The sequence below is a fragment of the Centropristis striata genome, chromosome 9, assembly GCF_030273125.1.
Source record: "Centropristis striata isolate RG_2023a ecotype Rhode Island chromosome 9, C.striata_1.0, whole genome shotgun sequence".
In the NCBI taxonomy this organism is placed as follows: domain Eukaryota; kingdom Metazoa; phylum Chordata; class Actinopteri; order Perciformes; family Serranidae; genus Centropristis; species Centropristis striata.
In genome coordinates, this window is record NC_081525.1 from 10566652 (window position 1) to 10588221 (window position 21570).

Here is a 21570-nt window from a genome sequence, read left to right on the forward strand (position 1 = left end):
GTCACATAAGCAACGAATTAAACACGGAGACGCAACTGTGCAGTTAAACAAATCAAATAAATGACTGATACACATTTTGGTTGGTCTTGCTGGTCAGATAACCACGCCCCCACACCCTGACATAGCGGTTGGCTGTTCAAGACCAGCAAAGAGCTGGTGCCGCTGTGGAACCAGTTGTCCTGGCTGGAAGCCGGCTCTCTGGCGATGGAAAACCTAATAATAATAAATTATTATTAATTTATAATTATAATGATTAATAATTAACTAATAATAAATCTGATCCTATTGAGAATCTAATCTTATTGAGAACGTTTGGGGATGAATGACAAGAGAAGTCAGTTCCGGACCGTGGATGCCCTTGTAGTGAATCCATCTTCACCACATCAAACGTTCCCACCGGCCTCCTGGAAACATTCAAATAACACTCAAATCCTGCATGCCTAAACACATTTTTTAAGTTATCAACAACAGCCACTCACTACTGAGTCCTTTTTTGACACTTTTAGTTCTTTTGGGGTTTTTTTTTTTTTCGCCTGTGGTCTTAAACTTTTGATCAAAATGAAAAAACATAATTTGAAGTTGAATTTCTCTGATTTTTGTGCGTGCACAGAGACCGCCACCAGGCTGTCCCCGGAGTGCTGCGAGCGGCTGGTGGAGAGCGGCGCCACCAACATCATCTTCACACTCATCCGCTGCTGCAACCGGAGCGTCCCCTGCATGGACGTCATCACCTACTCCGTCCAGATCCTCCTCAACCTCTCCAAGGTACAAACACAACAGTAGTGATGACGGGATTTTCTTAAATGGTCCCTTTGACATTAAAGCCACACTTCTTGCCTCAAAGTTAGCTTTTTAAGGACACGTAAAAACATACTTACTAATGTATTTCATGTCGTACAACAAATCGTGAACCACAGAACTTATTTCAGGCTTCTATTCTCTGAAACTCATGAGGACTCTGAATAGGCGTGTTTCCAATGAGTACTTTCTGAGTTTTTTTGTAAAGCGGCTGAGTGTTTTGGCTCCGCCCACTAGTTTCCATTTAAATTCCCGTAATGGGAGGTGAAACTGGAGGACAGTGAACCAAGATAAGAGATTAGACTGCAAGATGACTCTGATTTCCCCCCAAAGCTGTTGCATACATTTTTGGTGCATTTCATCCTTTTCCAATGTTGGTTTATTGATTTCTCCGTCTGTGGACTTTGATTGCTTGACTTGCAAAATAATCAGCTTCACTGTGGAAAGAGCCTGTTTGCAGTTATTTTTTCTGTACTGAAATGAACTCGACAGTAAATATTGTCATGTTAAACTCGTGTATCAGACGATATATATACATATATATATATATATATATATATATATATATATATATATAATTCAAAACTCAGATCTGAGTCACATACAGTCATGTAAATGACTGTATGTACATGTCATGTAAATGACTGTATGTAAATATATAAACCAAAGTGCAGGACAAATTACAACTTTGACCTGATGATGGCACCAGATGAAATGCGAAGGGATCATAGTTATTATAATCAAGTTATTATAATCCATCTTGAGGCCTTTATTGTCCCATATAACACCAGACTCCTTCACTTGCTTCATTGTGGGACATCTCAGATCTTTCTCCTCTGTCAACAAGTGGTGCACTGATTTAAAGTTTTCCCATGTTTGTGCTTTCTTCCTTGGTGTCCTCCCTCAGTACCACAAGACCACCGAGGCGGTGTATTTGGTGGAGAACTCCGTGGAGACGCTGCTGGACCTGCTGCAGAGATACCGGGAGAAAGCGGGGGACAAAGTGGCAGAAAAGGGCGGCAGCATCTTCACCAAAGCCTGCTTCCTCCTCGCTCTCCTCCTGCAAGACAAGCACCGCGCAGTGGTCTGTAACATACTATAACACATCGGTCCAATAAAAAATCCTTGCACAGAATGAGAGACTTGTAGGCGGGTGCATATATGAAAAGACCCCACCTAACCCAAAGAAATATTACAAAACGTTTCTGAGCTGTTTCTTGTAGTATTAGATGTCCTTAATAACATACTAAAAGTTTACCAAAGTCTGACGACTAGAAAGGTGTCATTTTCAAGATGGGCAGGAAGCCACCAACACTAGGCAAAGCCATATGAGAAAGGAGAAACTCACTGGAACTGCACAGATCTTTGTGGTTGTAAATGTAATAAATAATACGAGTGAATTTAATAAAGTTCAGTTAAATAGCTTTAAATTATTCCTTGACCCAGAAAATTTATATTTTGACACCAAGATTGACCTTCTAAGTGGCTTGCAAGATATATTGGTTCTCATAGATTTTATATGGCTGCCATCTCCGATCCACAATCTTGAGGAAGTGTCTCCCATCAAAAATTTAAACTTATGGTGATAGAGAGCATGTGGAAAAAATGTGGCGCTTTTGTCCGACGTGTCTCCTTTATTTAGCTCAGCCTCCTGACTAAAATGAGTAATGGTCATTTTAAAGACCATTTCAAAGATTTTGAAAATGGGGCATTTCTTGGAGTCAAAAATTTGTAAACATTTACTATGTCGTATGTAGGTACATCTGATACTACTGTAAACCACTGAGAAACCTTTTGTTAGGATTTTTTTTATGGTTAAACCATATTTGCACCTGACTATTGTCGTTTTTTCTTAATCGATGTGATGCAAATTTTCTTTTTTCTTTAGGAGGTTATGAAGCTACCCAAAGTGTGTGACAGGATACGCAGTATTTACCGCCTCACGGTCCGAAAAAACAAGATGGATGCAGAAAGAAGCATCATGAAACAGAAGATGAATGCATCGATCAACGGGAGCTTCCTTGTTCCAGCAACACCTCGTAAATCCCGCCCAGCGCCAAAGTATGTATACGTGAGCATGTATACAGTTCTGTAGATGTGCAGAGCATTTGTTTGCAGCTCTAGTTGATACATTTGTTTTTGTTTTTCAGATTTGCACCAGATTGGGTTCTGAGGAAGGACCGGCTCCGGGATGTTGTTGACCCATTCAGGGCCATACAAATGCTGGCAAACACACTGTCCATTGTATTGTAAGATGTAAAATTAAAAACCTGATTCTTCATCTTGTTTTTTAAAATATTGTTTTATGTATTTTTACTGTTTTTGAAATGAGTTCCATGTTTGTTTTTCATGTACATATTAAAATGGAATTTTTTTTTAAGCATGGGCCAGTTTTCACGTCTTTTAATGCATTTTTTTAATTTATTTTTTTGCTCAAAATGAAGCTGATCAGGTGTGTGTGCGTGTGTGTGTGTGTGTGACGTTCACTACTGTGACTACTTGATCTACAGAGACAGAGGAAAGCTCAGAAAGCAAATCATTTTATACATGAGTCAAAAAAAGAAATAGTAGTGTGTGTGTTCTTCGGTTTCTGTATCTACATTTTTCACGTCACTTGCTTTATTTTAATTTTAGATTCCTAAATTACACAGAAATAACTTCAGCATTCAAACTATTAACTTTCAAGTCATGAGTTTATAAAAGAGAATATTAGACTTATATATTGCGCTTTGTGCTCCCATCTGAACCCCAACAAGCTATTCTACTGCAATATATAAAATCTATATAAATTCCTAAAGTAAAAGTCTTGCAGCTCTATGGAATCGGCACAATAATGGCTGGAAGTGGGAACAACTCAAAAACGTCTTTAGTGTGGAATGACACCGTTATGACATAAATCATAAAAAATGAAGAAAATGTTTTTCTCCATATATTATTTTCAAACAAATTGGAATTTATACATAAACATTTTTCCAAATGCCCACAAGTGTCATGAATATCGCGGGGAAAAAATGGGTCTCCACATATTGTACATATTCAAGTATCATGTTTCCAGCCTCTCCTGTCCTGTCCTCTCTGCTCTATGTAAACAGCCTCTCCTGTCCTCTCCTCTCAGCTCTGTGTAAACAGATTTTCTTCTTTCTCATTTCTTTAAATGACACATGTAGAATAAAGAGATTCTGACAGGAATATCACTATTTTAAGCTTTGTTTTGGTTATTTTTTTCTAGCAAAAAGGTTTGATCGGAAAGTTTTTTAAACCTGCTATCAGGTAGGACAATGACATGTTATATATGGGAGGGTACATATTATGGAGGCAGAAGAGACAGATCATGTGTTTTATTAATGCTGCCACAGCTGACGACAGTCAAACTCTCACTGGCAAGAAGGCAGAAGAAGCACACCACTATTACACCTCTGACGCATCGCTATAGCACCGACAGGTATTCCTCTGGCACACCTGTAATCAATTATTTCATCATGAGAGAAATATCTACTGCCATTAGATTTTAAAGTAATGTTATGTTGTCTATGGTCGTCTTCATTCACAATACAGGGTTCTGCAAGAGAAAATGGGACAAACAGCATTTTGTTTAATGACGGGAAGGATAGTAAAGCATACTGCAACAGGTTTTTTTTATACATTAGAGACTTTTTTTCTTTTGATTGAACCATGATTGTTGAACCATTCCTTAAACCTTACTTAATATTGATATGGTAATTTAATAAGGGTTTCAAATATATAGTGTAGTAACTTTACAAGACTGATTTAGTTAAAGTGGCTATCTTTTTCTGTTGTACCAAGTGGTGCCCAATCCAGAGGTGACTTAGAGTAAATCAAGTCATTTTTTAATATAATTAATAATTATTTTTTAGTTAATTATTAATTATATTCTTATATTTTGATAGCCATCTTAACACACTTTTGAACTGTGAGACTTTAAATCTGAGCATCAGATACAGGCACATGTATCATCAACATCAAAAACCAAAAAACATATTAGAATTTAGTTTCATTTTGAATAGTATAAAGTTGTGCTACAGTTTGAGAAGAACTGTAACTTACCGAGGCATCTCATGTGTCCGGTCCATTCACCATTGATGCAGGTTCTGTTTGGCCCTCCCTCCATGGTGTAGCGGCTCTGACATTGGTATTCAACTCGTTCATTGTGGCTGTACTGTGTTTCTATCGAGTACTTGATGTCTCCATCCTTAAGGGGTGGTGGGGTCCCACAACTCACAAGCTCTAAATGATATACAAGTATAAAAAATGTGCCGTTTCAAATATATATGCACACTGTTTCAGGTAAGTGTAGGGAAAAATGCTTACATAACATAATATAGAGGAAAGTGTTCCAAGTATAAACATCACTGTTTTCAATATAGTCACTGATTCTGGATTCACTGCAATTAGTAAGTTTGACAGCATTGGCTGAAATGTTGCTTACTCAAAATCAATATCAAGTGTAAAATTGTAGAACCTTAGGTTTTAGAACCTAAAAAGGCCAGAATAGCTAAAATGATCTGTTGACTATTCCGTGGTTATTTTCTGACACCATTTGCGGTGTGCAATTTTCTCTGAAAAGAACACCACGGTCAGGGACCAGGATAGATTAATGAGTGGTGATTGATTAATGAAGTGGACTATATGTAGTGGAAAGGGACTTTTAGTTAATCATTTAGTGACAGAATTAAACTGATCCAAGTTTGCTAAATTTCTTTGGTGGAAAACAGCCATTAGAGTAAAATAAGGTCCTCACTAGACCAAAGGTTCCTCACCTACTTTCACAAATATGAACAAAAAATTAAGAATAAAGTGACAAAAATGTCACAATAAAAGGTTAACTTCACTATACCTTCACAAAGTGGATTTGGCGTCCACCCATTTCTGGTGCATTTGGCCCGTTTGTTAACAGCTGTCGTCTTGTAGCCTTCCTGACACGAATAACTTATAGTCTCATCCAATTTCATGGATCTCCAACGACTCACACCCCAGTATTTCACATGTTCTGGTTTTCGGCTGATGCATGTCACCTCTGAAATAAATGCATAAGTTTGTATCTTATGTAATAAAGGTAAGATTAGCAATCAGCACCACAGGTTAATACACTAGAAACAATCTCATATTCTGTCTCTGGCACTAAAGCCAATGAACTGTAGTTTTATACCTCTGCATGTCGGACTGATAGACCACTGTCCATTCTCTTCGCATGTAGTTACTATGGAGGTTTCCTGAGGGGTAGAAATCCAGGATGTCCTTGCACAATAGACTGTCAGCGTTTCACCAGGTGAAAACAGATTTCTATAAGCAGGTTCATACCGGGTTCCTTCCATTGCAACGAGTCTACATTTTAGTGCTGCATTTGTTGGGGGAAAAAAGAGAAAATGACCTGTTAGCACCAATTTCAGTCATTTTGATTAATGAATTGCACAACTCAGCTCATACTTACGTTCACACATAGGAGTCGGGCTCCACTCTGCTCTTAATCCTGTTTTAGTGCATTTTGAAGGTCTGGCCTCAGTACGCTGAAATCCTTGATTACACTCAAAGAGCAGCACATCATTTTCTATGTATGCTCGGATAGGGAGGGCCACATTAGCATTTTCAATCACTGGTATATTACATGTTATCGCTGTTGGAGAGAACACATGCAAGAATATTACTACATTTCTTAATGACAACTGACAGTAGAAACTGTTGTAACAGTCTTATACATATACATCTTTGCACGTACTATAATATGGTGTTTTTTTATTTTATTTCTTTGGACATACAATGCTTTTACCATGATCAATGTGCTATTCTACAGTGGGTTTTTTTGGGCATATTTGGACAAACCACACTATGATCTTTTTTCCGTTTACCTTTTTCAACATACTTTATTATGGCATTTTTTCCCCATAGTTTTGAACATACTGTACTATCGTTATCAACGCACTATTCTTTGCTGTTTTTGGTAATAAATTAATATGGTGTTTTTATTGTATTTTTGTAAATACTATACTTCCACTATGATAAAGTGCCAATCTCCAAATTACATATTACAATATGACCATTTCTTGACTTTTCCAACATATTATACTATTACTTTTTTGATCATGTATTTGGACATACTATATTATTTATTCTATTACTCATTAGTTTTGCAACATACTATATTATGACTTTGTTGATCACATTTGAGTGTTTTCCAACTCTAGCAGTAAACCAATGAAGAAAAGAAGATCTGACATTCTTACCATCCTGTTGTAAAGATTTGTCAACATTCAGCAGCAGGAAAAAAAGCCAAAGCAGGTAAAAGAGTCTCATTGTGAAGTTGTAACTGCTGTATCCAGGAATCAGTCCCTTTGTGGCTGAGTTGGGGTTTTTCCACTGAGAGCTATTCAGATCAAAGTCTTCAATGAAAACCTCCTCCCCTCCAAAACACACAAACATATCTTAGTACTTAAAAAACATGGATCAGAACAAATGTAAATCAATTACATTATGAAATAACAGAATGGAATGAAAAGAAGCACTCAAATTTGCTTTGGAAATAGTTTTAAACTGCTAATACAAATATATTTGGGTCACAGGTAAACAAAACAACAAATGAGATTAGAAATGAAAATTAATCCAAATAAACAGTAATTTTCCCTAACCACTTATCGGCATTTGAGGCGGGGTCCACCCTGGACTGGTCTCCAGACTCTCACAGGGCTGACACATAAAGACAGACAACCATTCATGCTCTCATTCACTCCTACGGGCAATTTAGAGTCACCAATCAAACCTAAGCTGCATGTTTTTTTGGACTACACCACTGTATAGTCCCAATCCAAACCCAATCATAATAATCTTTATTTACTGTGTATTCTACTGTACTTTTTTTTTTTTGCATTTTTGGACAAAATACACAATAACTGTTTTCCATATATTTTTACATGCTATACTATTACCATGATCAATGGATCAATGGTGTGACCAACATGCTATACTACTGTGTTTTTTGGTATTTTTGGACAAAATACACAATGACCATTTTTTCTCCCTTTTTCGACATACTATACTATGGCAATTTTTTTCTTGAATTTTTAAGAACAAATTTGACAATTTTTGACAAAAATCTATGCTATACTATAGTATGACTTTTTTTTTTTCATTTTTTGGACATCCCATAATATGGTGTTTTTCTGTCATTTCTGGCCATATTATGCACTAATATGTACATATTACATACAACAGACCAGAATGGATCAATTTTAAGCATTTTTAGGCATTTTAAAATCTGACCATTTTTGACAAAAATCTTATTACTTTTTTTTTGAGGGGGTCATTTTTTGGACATCCCAAAATATGGTGGTAATATTGTTGTATTTTGATGCTTTGGGAAATATTGTTATCTGAACTTTAATGCCAATTTAATTGAATTGAGTGATGAGGAGGCAGAAGAAGGTCATCGTTGATTTCATTGTTCTTATTCATTCATCATTTACTAATAATTCTCTTACCACTCATTGGTTTCTATTTTTATGATGACTACACAATTACTTTTTTAAACACATTTTCTGCAATATATGTTTTTTAAGTTTGAAATGAACCTTGATTTTGTTCCATGTATTCAAAACAATGAAATTATTTTGAACCTCCTGTTTTGCTTTTTTATGACTCACAAAGGGGCAAACCTTGAACGTCAGCATACCATAGTTTCTGGATTCAATATCAATCCATGTATTAGTTACGTCTGGGTTTACCCTTTCGTATATATACACCTCATTTGAGCTTCCCAATAATAAAAGCATATGTTTGGGGCATCTAGTCCACCATTATCTTTATGTCTCTGCAGCCTGCCTATTTTCATCCTGACCCTTTTGCCCTATGAACTGTGTAAATAATTTATCCAAATTGCTAAAGAAGTTATTAGGAATTGAGTTGGCAGCATTTGTAGTGGGTACAACAACCTAGGCAAAATATTCATTTTAAGCGCGTTTTTCCTTCCCAACCAAGACACAGGTAAAGTTCCCCATCTGTGCAGGTCTTCCCTGATGCGCAGTGTAATTGGGCTAAGATTAAGCTTGATCAATTTTCTAAGGGAGGGGCCAATTTTAATTACGAGATATGTTATCTCCTTAGGTGACCAGTGGAAAGGAAAGCCACGAGGTGGGGCAGAGCCTGCTAGGGCTCGCACAGGCATGGCTTCAGTTTTAGTTAAATTCACTTCAAAGCCTGAAATGTGTCCAAACTGCTGCAGACAGTCAAGTAGATTCGGAATCGTAGTGTCAATGTCGACCAGGTACAGAAGTACATCGACTGCATACAGAGACTTTCCATGTGTTTTACCATTGACCAGAAAACCTTTAATTGCTGGTGTTGATCTTATTAGCTCAGCTAAGGGCTCGATGGGGAGAGCAAATAATAAGGGACTCAGAGGGCAACCCTGTGGTGTCCCACATCCCAGCGAGAAAGGACTCAAGCAATAGGAGTTGGTGGTTAAAGTTGCTTTGTGTGACCGAAACTGCAGCTTTACCCAATCAATGTATTACATTACATTACATTACATGTCATTTAGCTGACGCTTTTGTCCAAAGCGACTTTCAATAAGTGTATTCAACCTGATGGTACTAGACATAGACCACAGGAATCAAGTAAGTACATAACTTTAAGAGCTAACTGTAATCGCTCCATGGGTGCTATATGTTAAAGAAGAAGAGAAAAAAGAAGCGTGTTTTGTTTTTATTTTTTTTAAATAATTATATGTTAGGTGACCAAGACTTAACTGAGGTATTGTTGGAAGAGATAGGTCTTGAGCCTGCGGTGGAAGATGTACAGGCTGTCTGAGGTCCTGATGTCGGTGGGGAGCTCGTTCCACCATTTGGGAGCCAAGACAGAGAAAAGTCTGGAGGAGGTTTTGAGGCGAGTTGACCCACGGAGGGTTGGAGTCGCCAGCTGTTTGGCTGATGCAGAGCGGAGAGGACGGGCAGGAGTGTAGAGTTTGACAAGGTCCTGGATGTAAGTAGGACCTGAATCATTAGCAGCGGAGTATGCCAGAGCTAGAGTCTTGAAGCGTAAAAAAAAACTGTCCCTAGGTTAAATTTTTTCCATAGCATGAAAAAGAAAGGGCCATTCAATGCTATCGAAAGCCTTTAAAGAGTCCAATGAGACTATCAGGCCACGCATTTTTTCGTCACTGGCCATCTGAATTATATTTAAGAGCCTTCTTATGTTATTATTTATGAAAGCTGTTTGATCAGGTTTTACCAAGGTCTGTATAAGTGGTTCAAGCCTCAAAGTAATACCTTGGCCAACATTTTTGCATCTATGTTTATAAGTGATATAGGCCTATACGACGCCGGATCTTCAGGATCTTTGTCTCTTTTCAAGATAAGACAAATATTGGCTAACGACATAGTTTCGGGCAGATGGTGAGCTGTGTTAAAGCTATAATTAAAGGTCTTAGAAAGGTATGGCGTGAGTTTGTCTTTATAGACCATAAACCATTCCACCCAGGTATCTCTGCTGTTCTTGTCAAAGTTGGGAGTTGGATTTTAGAAAATAACTTATCAAGTTCCTCCTTAGTGCTGTTATTGTCAGATGTATACAGTGTTTTATAAAATGACACAAAAAATGGAATTAATGTCCTTTTTATCAAAATGTTTTTTCCCCTTTGTGTCTCTAATTCCTGCTATTGTATTATTATTTTGTCTCTGATTAAGTAGGCGTGCCAAATATTTACTAGGTTTGTTACCATATTCATACAGTTGTTGCCTTTGATAAAACAATGACCTGGTAGTAGGCCTGGGCCGATAATCAATAAATCAATTAATCGCACGATAAATTAAATGAACTCAATAATTTTGCCGGCCTCGATATATCGCCATGCGCATGCATGTTTGTTTTCCTCGTCTGTTGCCTCCAAGCAGGCTGGATGACAAGAGGGTTCACTCTGTGCTCGATCTCAGCACCTGGGCGCTTTTGTTCCATAGCAGAATGAGCGGAGTGAACCCTCCTGTCAGTCATCCAGTCTCTTTGTCTCTGTGGGGAAGGCTGGGCCGCTAGCATTGGCTACACACAGAGTGCAGCAGGTGAGCCTCGTGCGGAGCAACGCGAGGGAAAAAGATGATTGCAAAGCCAAATGCCACAGCCCCGGTGTGGGAATATGTCGGTTTAAAACCGAATGAAAAAGGTGAGCCCATCAACACACGGACGAGCCTGTATGCCGAATTTGTTCAAAAGTGGTGGCAACAAAAAAAGCCACCACAACAAACTTGCATGCCCATCTAAAGCAGAACCACCCGACCCAGTTTTCCCAGCTGGGGAAAAAAACTGCACCTGGAGATGCAGAGCCTTCGTCCCGACAGTCAACACTGGTCGACAAAGTAAATATAAACGATGTGCGCTCACAGAAAGTGGAGTTTGCTACATCGCAAAATAAATGCTGCCCTTTAAAAAAAAAAAAAAACCCTCCATATCATACCTCAAAGCGATTTCTAATTAAACCGGGGAGAGGTTGCTAATATTACTTGAGATCGCTTGTCCTATAATATGTGGTGGTATGAAGAAATGGTCAATTCGAGAGTAGGATTTGTGTGTATTAGAGTAACATGTAATGTCCCTAGCTGTTTGGTTCAGAGCTCTCCATATATCAATCAGTTCTATTTCATCCTTCGTGACCAACAGAGGCGGTGCATAAGCACTGAATGACTTCGTCTTGTGCATGTACAGGTCGAGTAGTTATACCAACAAAGTCACGTGTGACCCCCTGATGACCCCTGGATAGGTTATATCTTCCGGTGTCATCAGAGGAACTGTTCCTTTGTTCTTCTCGCGTTGCAGGTATACTACAGCTGTAGTGTCAGCGTATGGCTCATAGTTAGCGGCAGCGTGTTCGCTCGTGTTAACTTGTTTATCTCAGAACGCCTGGCGGCTGTTTCATTTGATTTCGCGGCGACCTGTTGGTGACGGCGGTGTTTTCGCCCCCTCTCCCGGCATAAGTGAGCCTTATCTTGTTTGTGTTAACTGCATTATTACGGTAGACGACTCGGTCGTACCCGTGCTGCCTTCAAGGTACCGCTTTTCTGTTGGATTTGAGTAACCTTTCAGTTTGCAGTTAGCAGTGCTATTTCCGCTGGCTGAAACTGCATAGTTATTGGTTTGTTGTTATTTTTGAACATCATTCCTTGTTTGGGTTAAACCGGAGGTTCATTATTATTATATGAAATAAATAAATACATATAATAAAAACAAATAACAAAATAAAGATTAAAAAAAAAATAAAAAAAAGTGCAGAGGACAGCCTTGTTGGTGAAAGCAGTGTCTTCGCTCCCACTCCCAACATACGGTGCTTGGTGGTGTCATAATTGGCGGTTGCAATTATGATGACCACTCATTGTTGCTCTGCCTGCATGGCTTTTCTGCAGCCTGAGGATGGCCATGACCTTTGCCCCTCATGCCTTGACCTCGAGCATTTGAGGGAGGGCCTTTCAGAGAACCCGTGCATGAACTGCAGCCTCACGCCCCGAGCGGTACGGGCTGCTAGGCTGGCTGGGGTGGAGCAGCTTCTGGGTGGTGTGTCCTCGCCAGAAGAATTGCCCCCAGCCCAGACCCTGGACCACACCCGGCCCAGTCGGTTGAAGCGCCGGGCCACAGAGGCTGAAGGCGTTCCCTCCAGGAAGGTGGCCAGGGGGTCTAAGCTGGCTTCCAGGGTGGACCAGCTGACAGCAGAGTTTCATCAGATGAAGTCCATCTTTTTGGCTCTCCAGCCTGAGACTGGTGCAGTGAGTGCGGGTATGCCTACTCCTTCTGTGACCATGTCTGGCCCAGAGGATGACGTCCTCTCGACCACAGCCTCGGCCACTGCATTCAGGGAATATGGGGAAATCACACCTCAGGACACCATCTCCCATGCCTCGGGGGCAGGCTCCCGTTCCTGCGGACAATTGCCATGGGGGAGTGGTTTACATCCATCGACCTGAAGGATGCCTACTTCCACGTTCCTGTCATACCCCGCCACAGGCAGTTCCTGCGTTTTGCCTTTCAGGGCCACCATTTCCAATTCTGGGTGCTTCCCTTTGGCCTCTCACTGTCCCCACGGGTCTTCACCTGGTGTGTGGCTGCAGCCCTTTCGCCCCTGCAGTCGCAGGGCATGAAAGTTCTTCCATACCTAGACGACTGGCTGGTGTGTGCGCCGTCTCAGTCCCGGGCTGCTCTAGATACGGCTACTCTTCTGGCTCACATGGCCCAACTGGGTCTCACAGTGAACTTGGAGAAGAGCTGCTTGGTCCCCTCCCAGAATATCACCTTCCTGGGTGTGGTTCTGGACACTGTCACCTTGAGGGCTTGTCCATCGACACGTCGGGTGGCCGTTATCTCTCGCCTCCTCCCTCTCTTCCAGTTGGGCCAGCGGCTGCCCTTCCTCCAGTTCCTGCACCTTCTGGGCAAAGTAACGGCTGCTGCAGCCGTCGTTCCCTTGGGCTTGCTGTCACTATGCCCCCTCCAGAGGCCCATAGGCTCTGTTCCATCTCGCCAGGAGACTGTCACAACGGACGCTTCCCTCTCAGGGTGGGGCGCAGTGTGGCAGAGCAGGATAGCGCAGGGGCGATGGTCTGCTCTCGCCCAAACAGACCACGTCAATGTACTGGAGCTCCGTGCTGTACATCTAGCGCTCAGGCACTTTCTTCCCCACTTGGTAGGGAGGCATGTGCTTGTTCGGTCGGACAACATCTCGACCGTCTCCAACATAAACCGCCAGGGGGGCACCAGGTCGGCACGGTTACTACACGTAACCAGGGACCTCCTTACTTGGGCAGCCCCCCGCCTAGCCAGCCTGAGGGCAATGTATCTCCCAGGGAGACAGAACGAGGTGGCGGACTCTCTGTCTCGAGGCAGAGGTGGAACTCTGATGGCTCGGGGGTTACCTTATGGCCGAATGTGGCATTTCAGCTTGAAGTTCTGACGAGCTCACGTCTTAATCAGCCTATCCAGCTGGCAAGGTTTGTCCCACCTGAAGGGGAAGGGGACGATACATCTGAGCTGTTATGTCTTCTGCGGGCTTTACAGGCATACATTGGGAATACCGCAAGTTTACGCCAGTCAGACCAGCTTTTTGTGTGCCATGGTGGTCCGAAGAAGGGTCACGCGCTGTCGGAGCAGCGCTTGTCTCACTGGATTGTGGATGTCATAACCCATGCATATGAGGCGGGTGGTCACCCCCTGCCACCCGGGGTGAGGTGCCACCCGGGGTGAGGTGCCACTCTGTCCGGGGCGTCTCCACGTCATGGGCAGCTCTGAGAGGTGTGCCCCTGGAGACCATATGTGCTGCGGCCTCATGGGCGTCGCCAAGCACCTTCACCAGATTTTACCGGGTGAATGTTGCCACTCCTCACCCGCTGGGTGTGGTCCTCCTACCAAGTTCCTCTACTTCCACTCAGTAAGGTGAGTAGGTGGGATTCCTTGTGACTCTTTTGGTATGTGTCATCCAGTGCTTATGCACTGCCTCTGGCGGTCAGGAAGGATGAAATAGAACGAAAGTTACGTATGTAACTACGGTTCTATGAATCCTGGATGACCGCCAGAGCGTCCAGTCACTCAGAACCCTCGTGGTTTCGCGAGAAGATTCTGCAGGAACAGATCCTCTGATGACACCGGAAGATATAACCTATCCAGGGGTCATCAGGGGGTCACACGTGACTTTGTTGGTATAACTACTCAACCTGTACATGCGCATGACGAAGTCATTCAGTGCTTATGCACCGCCTCTGGCGGTCATCCAGGATTCATAGAACCGTAGTTACATACGTAACTTTCGATTTATGTCGTTTAACATTTTAGCTAAGGAGGTATCTGAGCTCCGATTTCTGTGTCTATCTGCTAGGGATCTGTCCCTACTATCATCCAGACAACAATTACAGTCGCCACCCAACAGTGTGACAGAACATCTAAACTCCTCCAGTTCTGTTGCTACCTTGGTCCAAAATGAAGGGGGAGGTGGGTTGGGGGCCGCTACGCTAGCAGCTGCTAGTTGAGCCTGAGTTTTTTGGGTGCTGGATCTCAAAGTCCTTATATTCTTGGGTGTTAATACCCAGAAGTCACGTAATGACATTCCTTCGTTGGTCGTGTGTTTGTTTGGCCACTTCCAGTGTCCCAAAAATGTTTGGTTTTGTGTTTGTTCTGGAGAGCCCCGCTCTTGCGGTCCTACTCTCTCCGCATCACAAGCGCCCTCCAAGCGGAGGTTTTGACAGCAGTAACATTTGCCATTATTGTCATGAAGGACATTGGAAGACAGAGTGTCTTGTGTTAAAGACTAATGCCAGACGGATGACGTCTGGTGTCAGGCCGGCTGCCTTTGTTGCACCTGTTAAAGGCTGTTGTGTCTCCAAGGTGTTTGCTCTTCATTCCTGTGAACCAGATGTTTTGGCAGCTTATGTTCCTTTTATTCGTGATGGGTTTGTGTCACTTGTGGGAAGTGATGTGAAGGTCCCAATAAAAAATCCGGAGGGATACTGCTGCTTATGATTTTTACATTGTTTACTCAGTGTTGTCTTTGTCTGCAGAATCTGATACTGGTGACCATGTCCTCAGTCTGGGGATGTTGTTAAAAATCCTCCCTGTTCTGTTGCATAAAATGTTCCTTGACTGTGAGCTGGTTAAGCGCCAGGTGGTTGGTAGGATGGATGGATGGTTGGTTGGATGTGGTCGGTTTGATGGTGGGTTGGTTTGAGGGTTGGTTAGTTTGATGGTTGGTTTGATGATTGGTTGGTTGGTTTGATGGTTGGTTTAATGGTTGGTTGGATGGGTAGTTGGTCATGGGCGGGATGATGGTTATGTGTTTACTTTCGCATGTTTTTTTTTTCATTGTGGTTTTTGAGTAGTTAGTTTGTTTTGTACATGGGTGGTTGATAGTTTTGGCGATGGTCCCCCTGACAAGTTGCAACAACAAAAAAAGAATGGAGCAGAAAGCTATTTAACTCAAGGTAGCACCTTCCCCGTCGGAGGGTGAACCAGCCCTCGTCTGTACATACTTATTTTATGGTTGGGCCTGATATATAACCGGTTTCACAAGTGAAATGTATCACGTCTCCTTGTTGGTACTCCGCTTTTTGGGTCGCTTCTGACACATAGGACCGAGGAACATCTGGCAGCTTTTAACACACTAATAAACAGCAACAACAAAAAGAGGAAACAGTTGTCTGCTTCAGATGCCAGTGAAATCACAACGTGATGGTAAGAATATGACTTTGTGCACTATACTGTAAGAAACACTAGATCCATCTTTCTTTAATTTAACAACGCATTCAGTCAAGTAAAAGTCTGTCTTACCATTCTGTGATAAAGAAACTTCCACGTTCCCCCACAGGTGGAGAAACAAAAGGATGAAATGATCGCATTTCGATGAGCAGCCGTTCAATGAGCAGCCGTTCAATGACAAAGTTTAACTGAGGCAAACTCGTTTGGCAAACTCTTTCTGTGTGTTTGTCTCCAGTCTCCAGAGGGTCAGTGGGGTTGCACAAGGCTGTGTGCACGCAACATGACGCACACACACACACACACACACTGTTCACACGTGCAATACTGTTTTCTGTACAAAAATAATCAACGTATAGACTAAAGTAAGGTCTGCTTTTCAAACCAAAAAAATCAAACACGCTCATAACATAATATAAATTATGTTTTAGGGCCAGTATCAGGAATCATTTATATCACATCAGTTCTGACCCTACAGGATCAACAACAATGAGAAAAATAAATTTTATATCTAGCACAACAGCATAAAGGAAAACATGAATTCTTCACGTTGAACACAGCATACACGAGACAAGTTTAAGACCATTTTGAGCTAACTTCAAGTTATACATTTGTAAGAAACAGTTTTAGTCACAATTAGTGTTAATAACTTACTAAAGTATAAAGTCCATTTGATAATTCAATAAGTGAAGAAATTGGTCAATGATTAATTAGATTAGAGAGACCAATGCTGTTTATATTGCACCATCATGATTCATACTTAAAAGTACACAAATAGGCAATGCACTGTCATTTGTTTTTCTAAATGTTTGAAAATTATATTGACGAACATTCAACATGCCCAATTGCATTTTTAACCCAACTTAACCTTAAAGAACTACATTAAAAACATTAAAATAGCAGACTAAGACTAATGCACATGTTCTTTCTGACCAAACAACTGTAGGAGACTATACGCAGATTAATCAATTTATTATTTAATTAAGTAAATTAAGGTTAACCATTAAATCTAGATTACCTTGTAATAAAAGAAAAGGGCACCACCATTAGAATACAGTATTCATCAGTTAAACTTGATGGTCTATTCAACTTAAAAAGTCAAAACAAACTAAATGTTTTGATATTAATGAAATGATTACCAGGACGAGCAAGCTTTAGATATGAGACATCATTTTAATACGTAATCATTGACCATGAATTTCTGCATGAAAATTAAATCTCACAATGATAGAAGATTTAATGCATTTATTTACTAAACTAGAATAGAATAGAAGAAAGAAAGATCATCATAACTTCTAAGTCAGATATTAACTGAATCATAGGTTTGCGATTTAAGGAGATGACAAATTTGTTTTACTGTTAAATAACCAAGTCTTTGCTGAAGTTTATCTAACCATCTAAAATTAATAGACAAGGTTTAACTAAGGCTCCCGGTTATGGCGTCTGCCTGAGCAGCAGCAGGTTTCCGAGCTCCGATCCCGTGTCCCTGTTTTACACTTCCATTTTGCCAAGTTGACCCTCAACCAACTCGGTTAGTTCTGCAAGAGCTTCCTTGTACTATTTTGAACAAAAAATGCCAAGAAAGAAACAACACAACCAGGTTAAAACGGCATCGGGTGGCGACGAAGACGACGACGCTAGCATGGACCACACCTCGGTGGGTGATGAGGAGGATTTGGACGATGCTAACGCGGCTCACCAAGACGACGGTGCTAATATTTTAGCTGCCATTCGTTTAATGAGAGCTGACTTTTCTACTCAACTGCGCGAAGTCGTCTCTTCTAACCAAGAGATAAAAGAAGCAATTGGTGTTTTTTCTGAGAGGCTAACCGCGGCAGAGTCCCGCATTAGCAAAGCTGAAGACGACATATCAGGGCTAACTAGCAAGGAAAAGTCCCTTCAAAAGAAAGTGCACGAGCTTACACTAAAACTTGACGACCTCGAAAACAGACACCGAAGATCGAACCTACGGCTGATCGGCTTGCCCGAGAAAACTGAGGGGGGAGACGCGGTCTCTTTCCTCCAAGCCTGGCTGCCCGAAATCCTTGGACCGGGCACGTTTCCGGGACCCGTGGTCATTGAACGTGCCCACCGGCTGCCCGGCCGACAAGACCCGAGCGGACCCCCGCGCACTCTCATCATGAAGTTTCTTAACTATCAAGACAAAGTCCGAGTAATGAGAGCAGCTCGGAAAAAAGGAAAAGTGATGTATCGGGAGCACCATGTCATGTTTTTTCCAGATTTGTCTGTGGAGGTACAGAAACAACGCCGACAATACAACGACGTGAAGCTGAAACTCCGGGAGCTGCACATGGACTTCGGGCTTATATTTCCCGCAAAGATGAAGATCTTTCATCAAGGCAGCCGGCACCAGTTCAACACACCAGAAGAGGTTGAAGCATTTATTCAACGGGTTCGTCAGCAGCAAGAGGGGTAAACAACTGTCAACATTATGTATGCTAAAGCAGAATACTAAACACATCACGTCTTAAGAGGGACAGTTATGAACATTGCCACAGTGTTGTTTATCCTGTATACAGGTGAATTTGATTAGGTGGCTTACACTTGTGCATTTATTTTGAGGTTATTGGTCGACATGATTAACCCTCACGGGGAGCGGAGCACTTGACCTATAAAGTTTAGGTAGTACGTTCTTTGTTTTTGTTTTTGTTTTCTCCCTTTTCTCTCTTGCTCCTTTCGAAGGATCAGTGAGTTTAACCGGATCGGTACAAGTGGGGTGGGCTTCTGTGTGACTTGATCACAGGGGGCGGGAAGGGCTAAGAGTTCTGTGTTATAATGAATGTTGTAAAGTTCTTGTTTTTGAAATGTAAGGTGCCTTTTTTCACAATTTTGGCAAAACGGTATTATCAGGGCCATGTCATAATCACAGTATTTATTAATGAATAGGAATTTAGACATTCAGTTACTTTCTTGGAATGTTAGAGGATTAAGAAAATTAGTTAAAGTCAAGCAAGTTTTGAATAGGATCAAGCAATATAATCCCAAAATAGTTTTCCTACAAGAGACACATTTGCTTTCTAATGAAACAAATCGCTTAAAGAGGAGATGGCCAGGTCAAGTAATCACATGCTCTTTTTCATCTTATGCCAGAGGAATTGCAGTACTTGTCCACAAGTCTGTTCCTCTTCGTATCCAAAAGACAGTTTTGGATCCAGCGGGCAGATATATTATTATACAAGCTTCATTAGTAAACCAAGACTTGATTCTTGTGAACCTATATGGTCCTAATAATGACGACCCAAACTTTTATAGTAATATATTTTTGCAAATTTCTTCTCTTCAGGGTGTCATAATAATCGGGGGTGACTTTAACTGCGCCCTTGACCCAAAACTGGACCGCTCTTCAGGCATAGACCTAACCCATTCAAGAAGCAGGAAGATAATTCTCCAATTTATGCAGGAGCTTAACCTAATTGATATTTGGAGAGTTAAAAATCCTACAAAGAAAGAGTACTCTTGCCATTCAGCTACACATAATACATACAGTCGCATAGATTACTTTCTCGTGTCCAAATCTCTTGCTCCAGACATCAATGATTGTATATATAAGTCTATTCTCATTTCCGATCATTCTTTACTTCTGCTAAATTACACAGCTACAACAGCTGTCAAAGGGAAAAGACTTTGGCGCTTAAGGCCACAGTGGTTACATAACTCCAAATTCCTTGAATATGTTGGACAAAATATTGATGACTATTTTGAGTTAAATACAACAGAAACATCTGCCTCAGTAAGGTGGGAGGCTTTCAAAGCTTTTATTAGAGGTCAAATGATGGGATACACAAGAAATAAATCGAATAAACAATATCTTGAGATGTTGGAGCTGGAAAGAGATATAAAGGAACTTGAGTTGGAAGTAACTTCTGACAATAGCAGAGAAAAACAACAGAAATTAGCAATCCTAAAAGCGAAGTACAATAAATTATCCACTAATAAAGCCCTGGCAGGATTAATTAGACTTAAGCAGACCTATTATGATCAGGGAGAGAAGGCGGGGAAACTACTTGCTTGGCGCTTAAAAACAGAACAAAATGCAAGAACTATCACAGAGATTGACACTGCTACTGGAGATAAAACGTCAGACCCTCAAATAATTAATACACTTTTTGAATCATTTTACACACAGTTATACTCATCGGAGTGTTTAATGACTAATGAATCATTTCAAGATTTTTTTGATCAGTTAACACTCCCCTCACTTAGTGAAGAAGCTAAAGCTGATTTAGATTCCCCCATCACATCAGCTGAATTATCTGAAGCAATTGATAAAATGAAAGGGGGAAAGGCTCCTGGCCCAGATGGGCTACCTATTGACATATACAAAATCTTCAAGAGCAAGCTACTTTCTCCACTGCTAGATATGTTTGTGGAAAGCTTCAATTCCGGCAAACTTCCACCATCCATGTGCAACGCACTTATAATTTTGATACCGAAGCCTGGAAAACCAGCAACAAAATGCGACTCATATCGGCCGATTTCATTAATTAATTCTGATGCTAAAATAATTGCCAAAGTACTGGCACGGAGGCTTGAGAGGTACCTGCCTTTTCTCTCTGATCCAGACCAAAATGGGTTTGTTAGGGGACGACAAGCCTTCCACAGTGTCCGCAGGGTTCTCAATATTGTTTATGCAAAGACAGAACATCCAGATACAGCAGTGCTCTCGTTAGACGCAGAAAAAGCGTTCGACCGTGTCGAACATCAATATCTCCACAAAGTACTCGAACGTTTTGGCTTTGGTCATTATTTCTCTGATTGGATTAAAGTCTTATACAACAATTCGGTAGCATCTGTATTAACAAATGATATTATATCCAAACCTTTTAATCTTTCTAGAGGCACACGCCAAGGTTGTCCTCTTTCACCCCTCTTGTTTGTTTTGGCAATTGAGCCATTGGCTATCGCCATTAGGAGTAATCAATATATCACAGGCATTAAAATAAATGAGATTGACAACAAAATAGGTTTATTCGCGGATGATATTGTAATTTTTTTATCCCATTTAGAACAATCACTGCGTCACTTGTTCAATATCATTAGCTCTTTTAGTAAGCTATCCGGTTACAAAATTAACGAATCAAAATCTGCTATACTTTACCTTAAGCATTCAGATAGAATAAAACCCCCTGTTCAAACTCCATTCAAGGTGATTAGAGATAGCTTCACATATCTTGGTATTAAAATTACTCCTAAAATTGATGATTTAGTAGAGACAAATTATAACCCAGTGATAGAGTCAGTTGCGGAATCTATCAATAGATGGTCATTACTACCAATCTCCATGATAGGGCGGATCAACATACTTAAAATGAATGTTCTTCCAAAGTTCCTTTACCTCTTTCATTCCATTCCTCTCAGTCCTCCTATTAATTTTTTTTCAAAGATGAAAAGCATGTTCTGTAATTTCATTTGGAACAACAGACGGGCCAGACTTCGCTTATCTCTGCTTTATCTCCCCTATGATAGAGGGGGCTTGAAACTCCCAAACCTTCAATGGTATTATTGGGCTGCCCAACTCACTACTGCCTCCTG

The 21570-nt window shown here is 41.0% G+C and overlaps 2 protein-coding genes across 3 annotated transcripts in view; one reads left to right on the forward strand and one right to left on the reverse strand.

The window, feature by feature from the left end:
- aspm (assembly factor for spindle microtubules) overlaps nt 1-3966 on the forward strand; it is a 31541-nt gene extending 27575 nt beyond the window's left edge. The window contains exons 23-26 of the mRNA XM_059341834.1: nt 611-765; nt 1706-1882; nt 2687-2859; nt 2949-3966. Coding sequence (XP_059197817.1) covers nt 611-765; nt 1706-1882; nt 2687-2859; nt 2949-3051 — 608 coding nt within the window. The 3' untranslated portion in view covers nt 3052-3966. The remainder of the gene's footprint in view (nt 1-610; nt 766-1705; nt 1883-2686; nt 2860-2948) is intronic.
- Nucleotides 3967-4121: 155 nt separating this feature from the next.
- Nucleotides 4122-9444, reverse strand: LOC131978261 (complement factor H-related protein 4-like). 2 transcript variants are annotated; one of them, XM_059341840.1, is made up of 5 exons: nt 7440-9444; nt 7038-7214; nt 5654-5833; nt 4864-5043; nt 4122-4357 (listed from the first exon to the last, which is right to left on the reverse strand). In XM_059341840.1, exons 1-5 carry the CDS (start codon nt 7504-7506, stop codon nt 4173-4175), a joined length of 789 nt encoding a protein of 262 aa, XP_059197823.1. In that variant the 5' UTR covers nt 7507-9444; the 3' UTR covers nt 4122-4172. The 2 variants fall into 2 exon arrangements, with proteins under 2 accessions (XP_059197823.1, XP_059197822.1); XM_059341839.1 differs by lacking the exons at nt 7038-7214; nt 7440-9444 and adding an exon at nt 5966-6145.
- Nucleotides 9445-21570: the final 12126 nt, after the last annotated feature.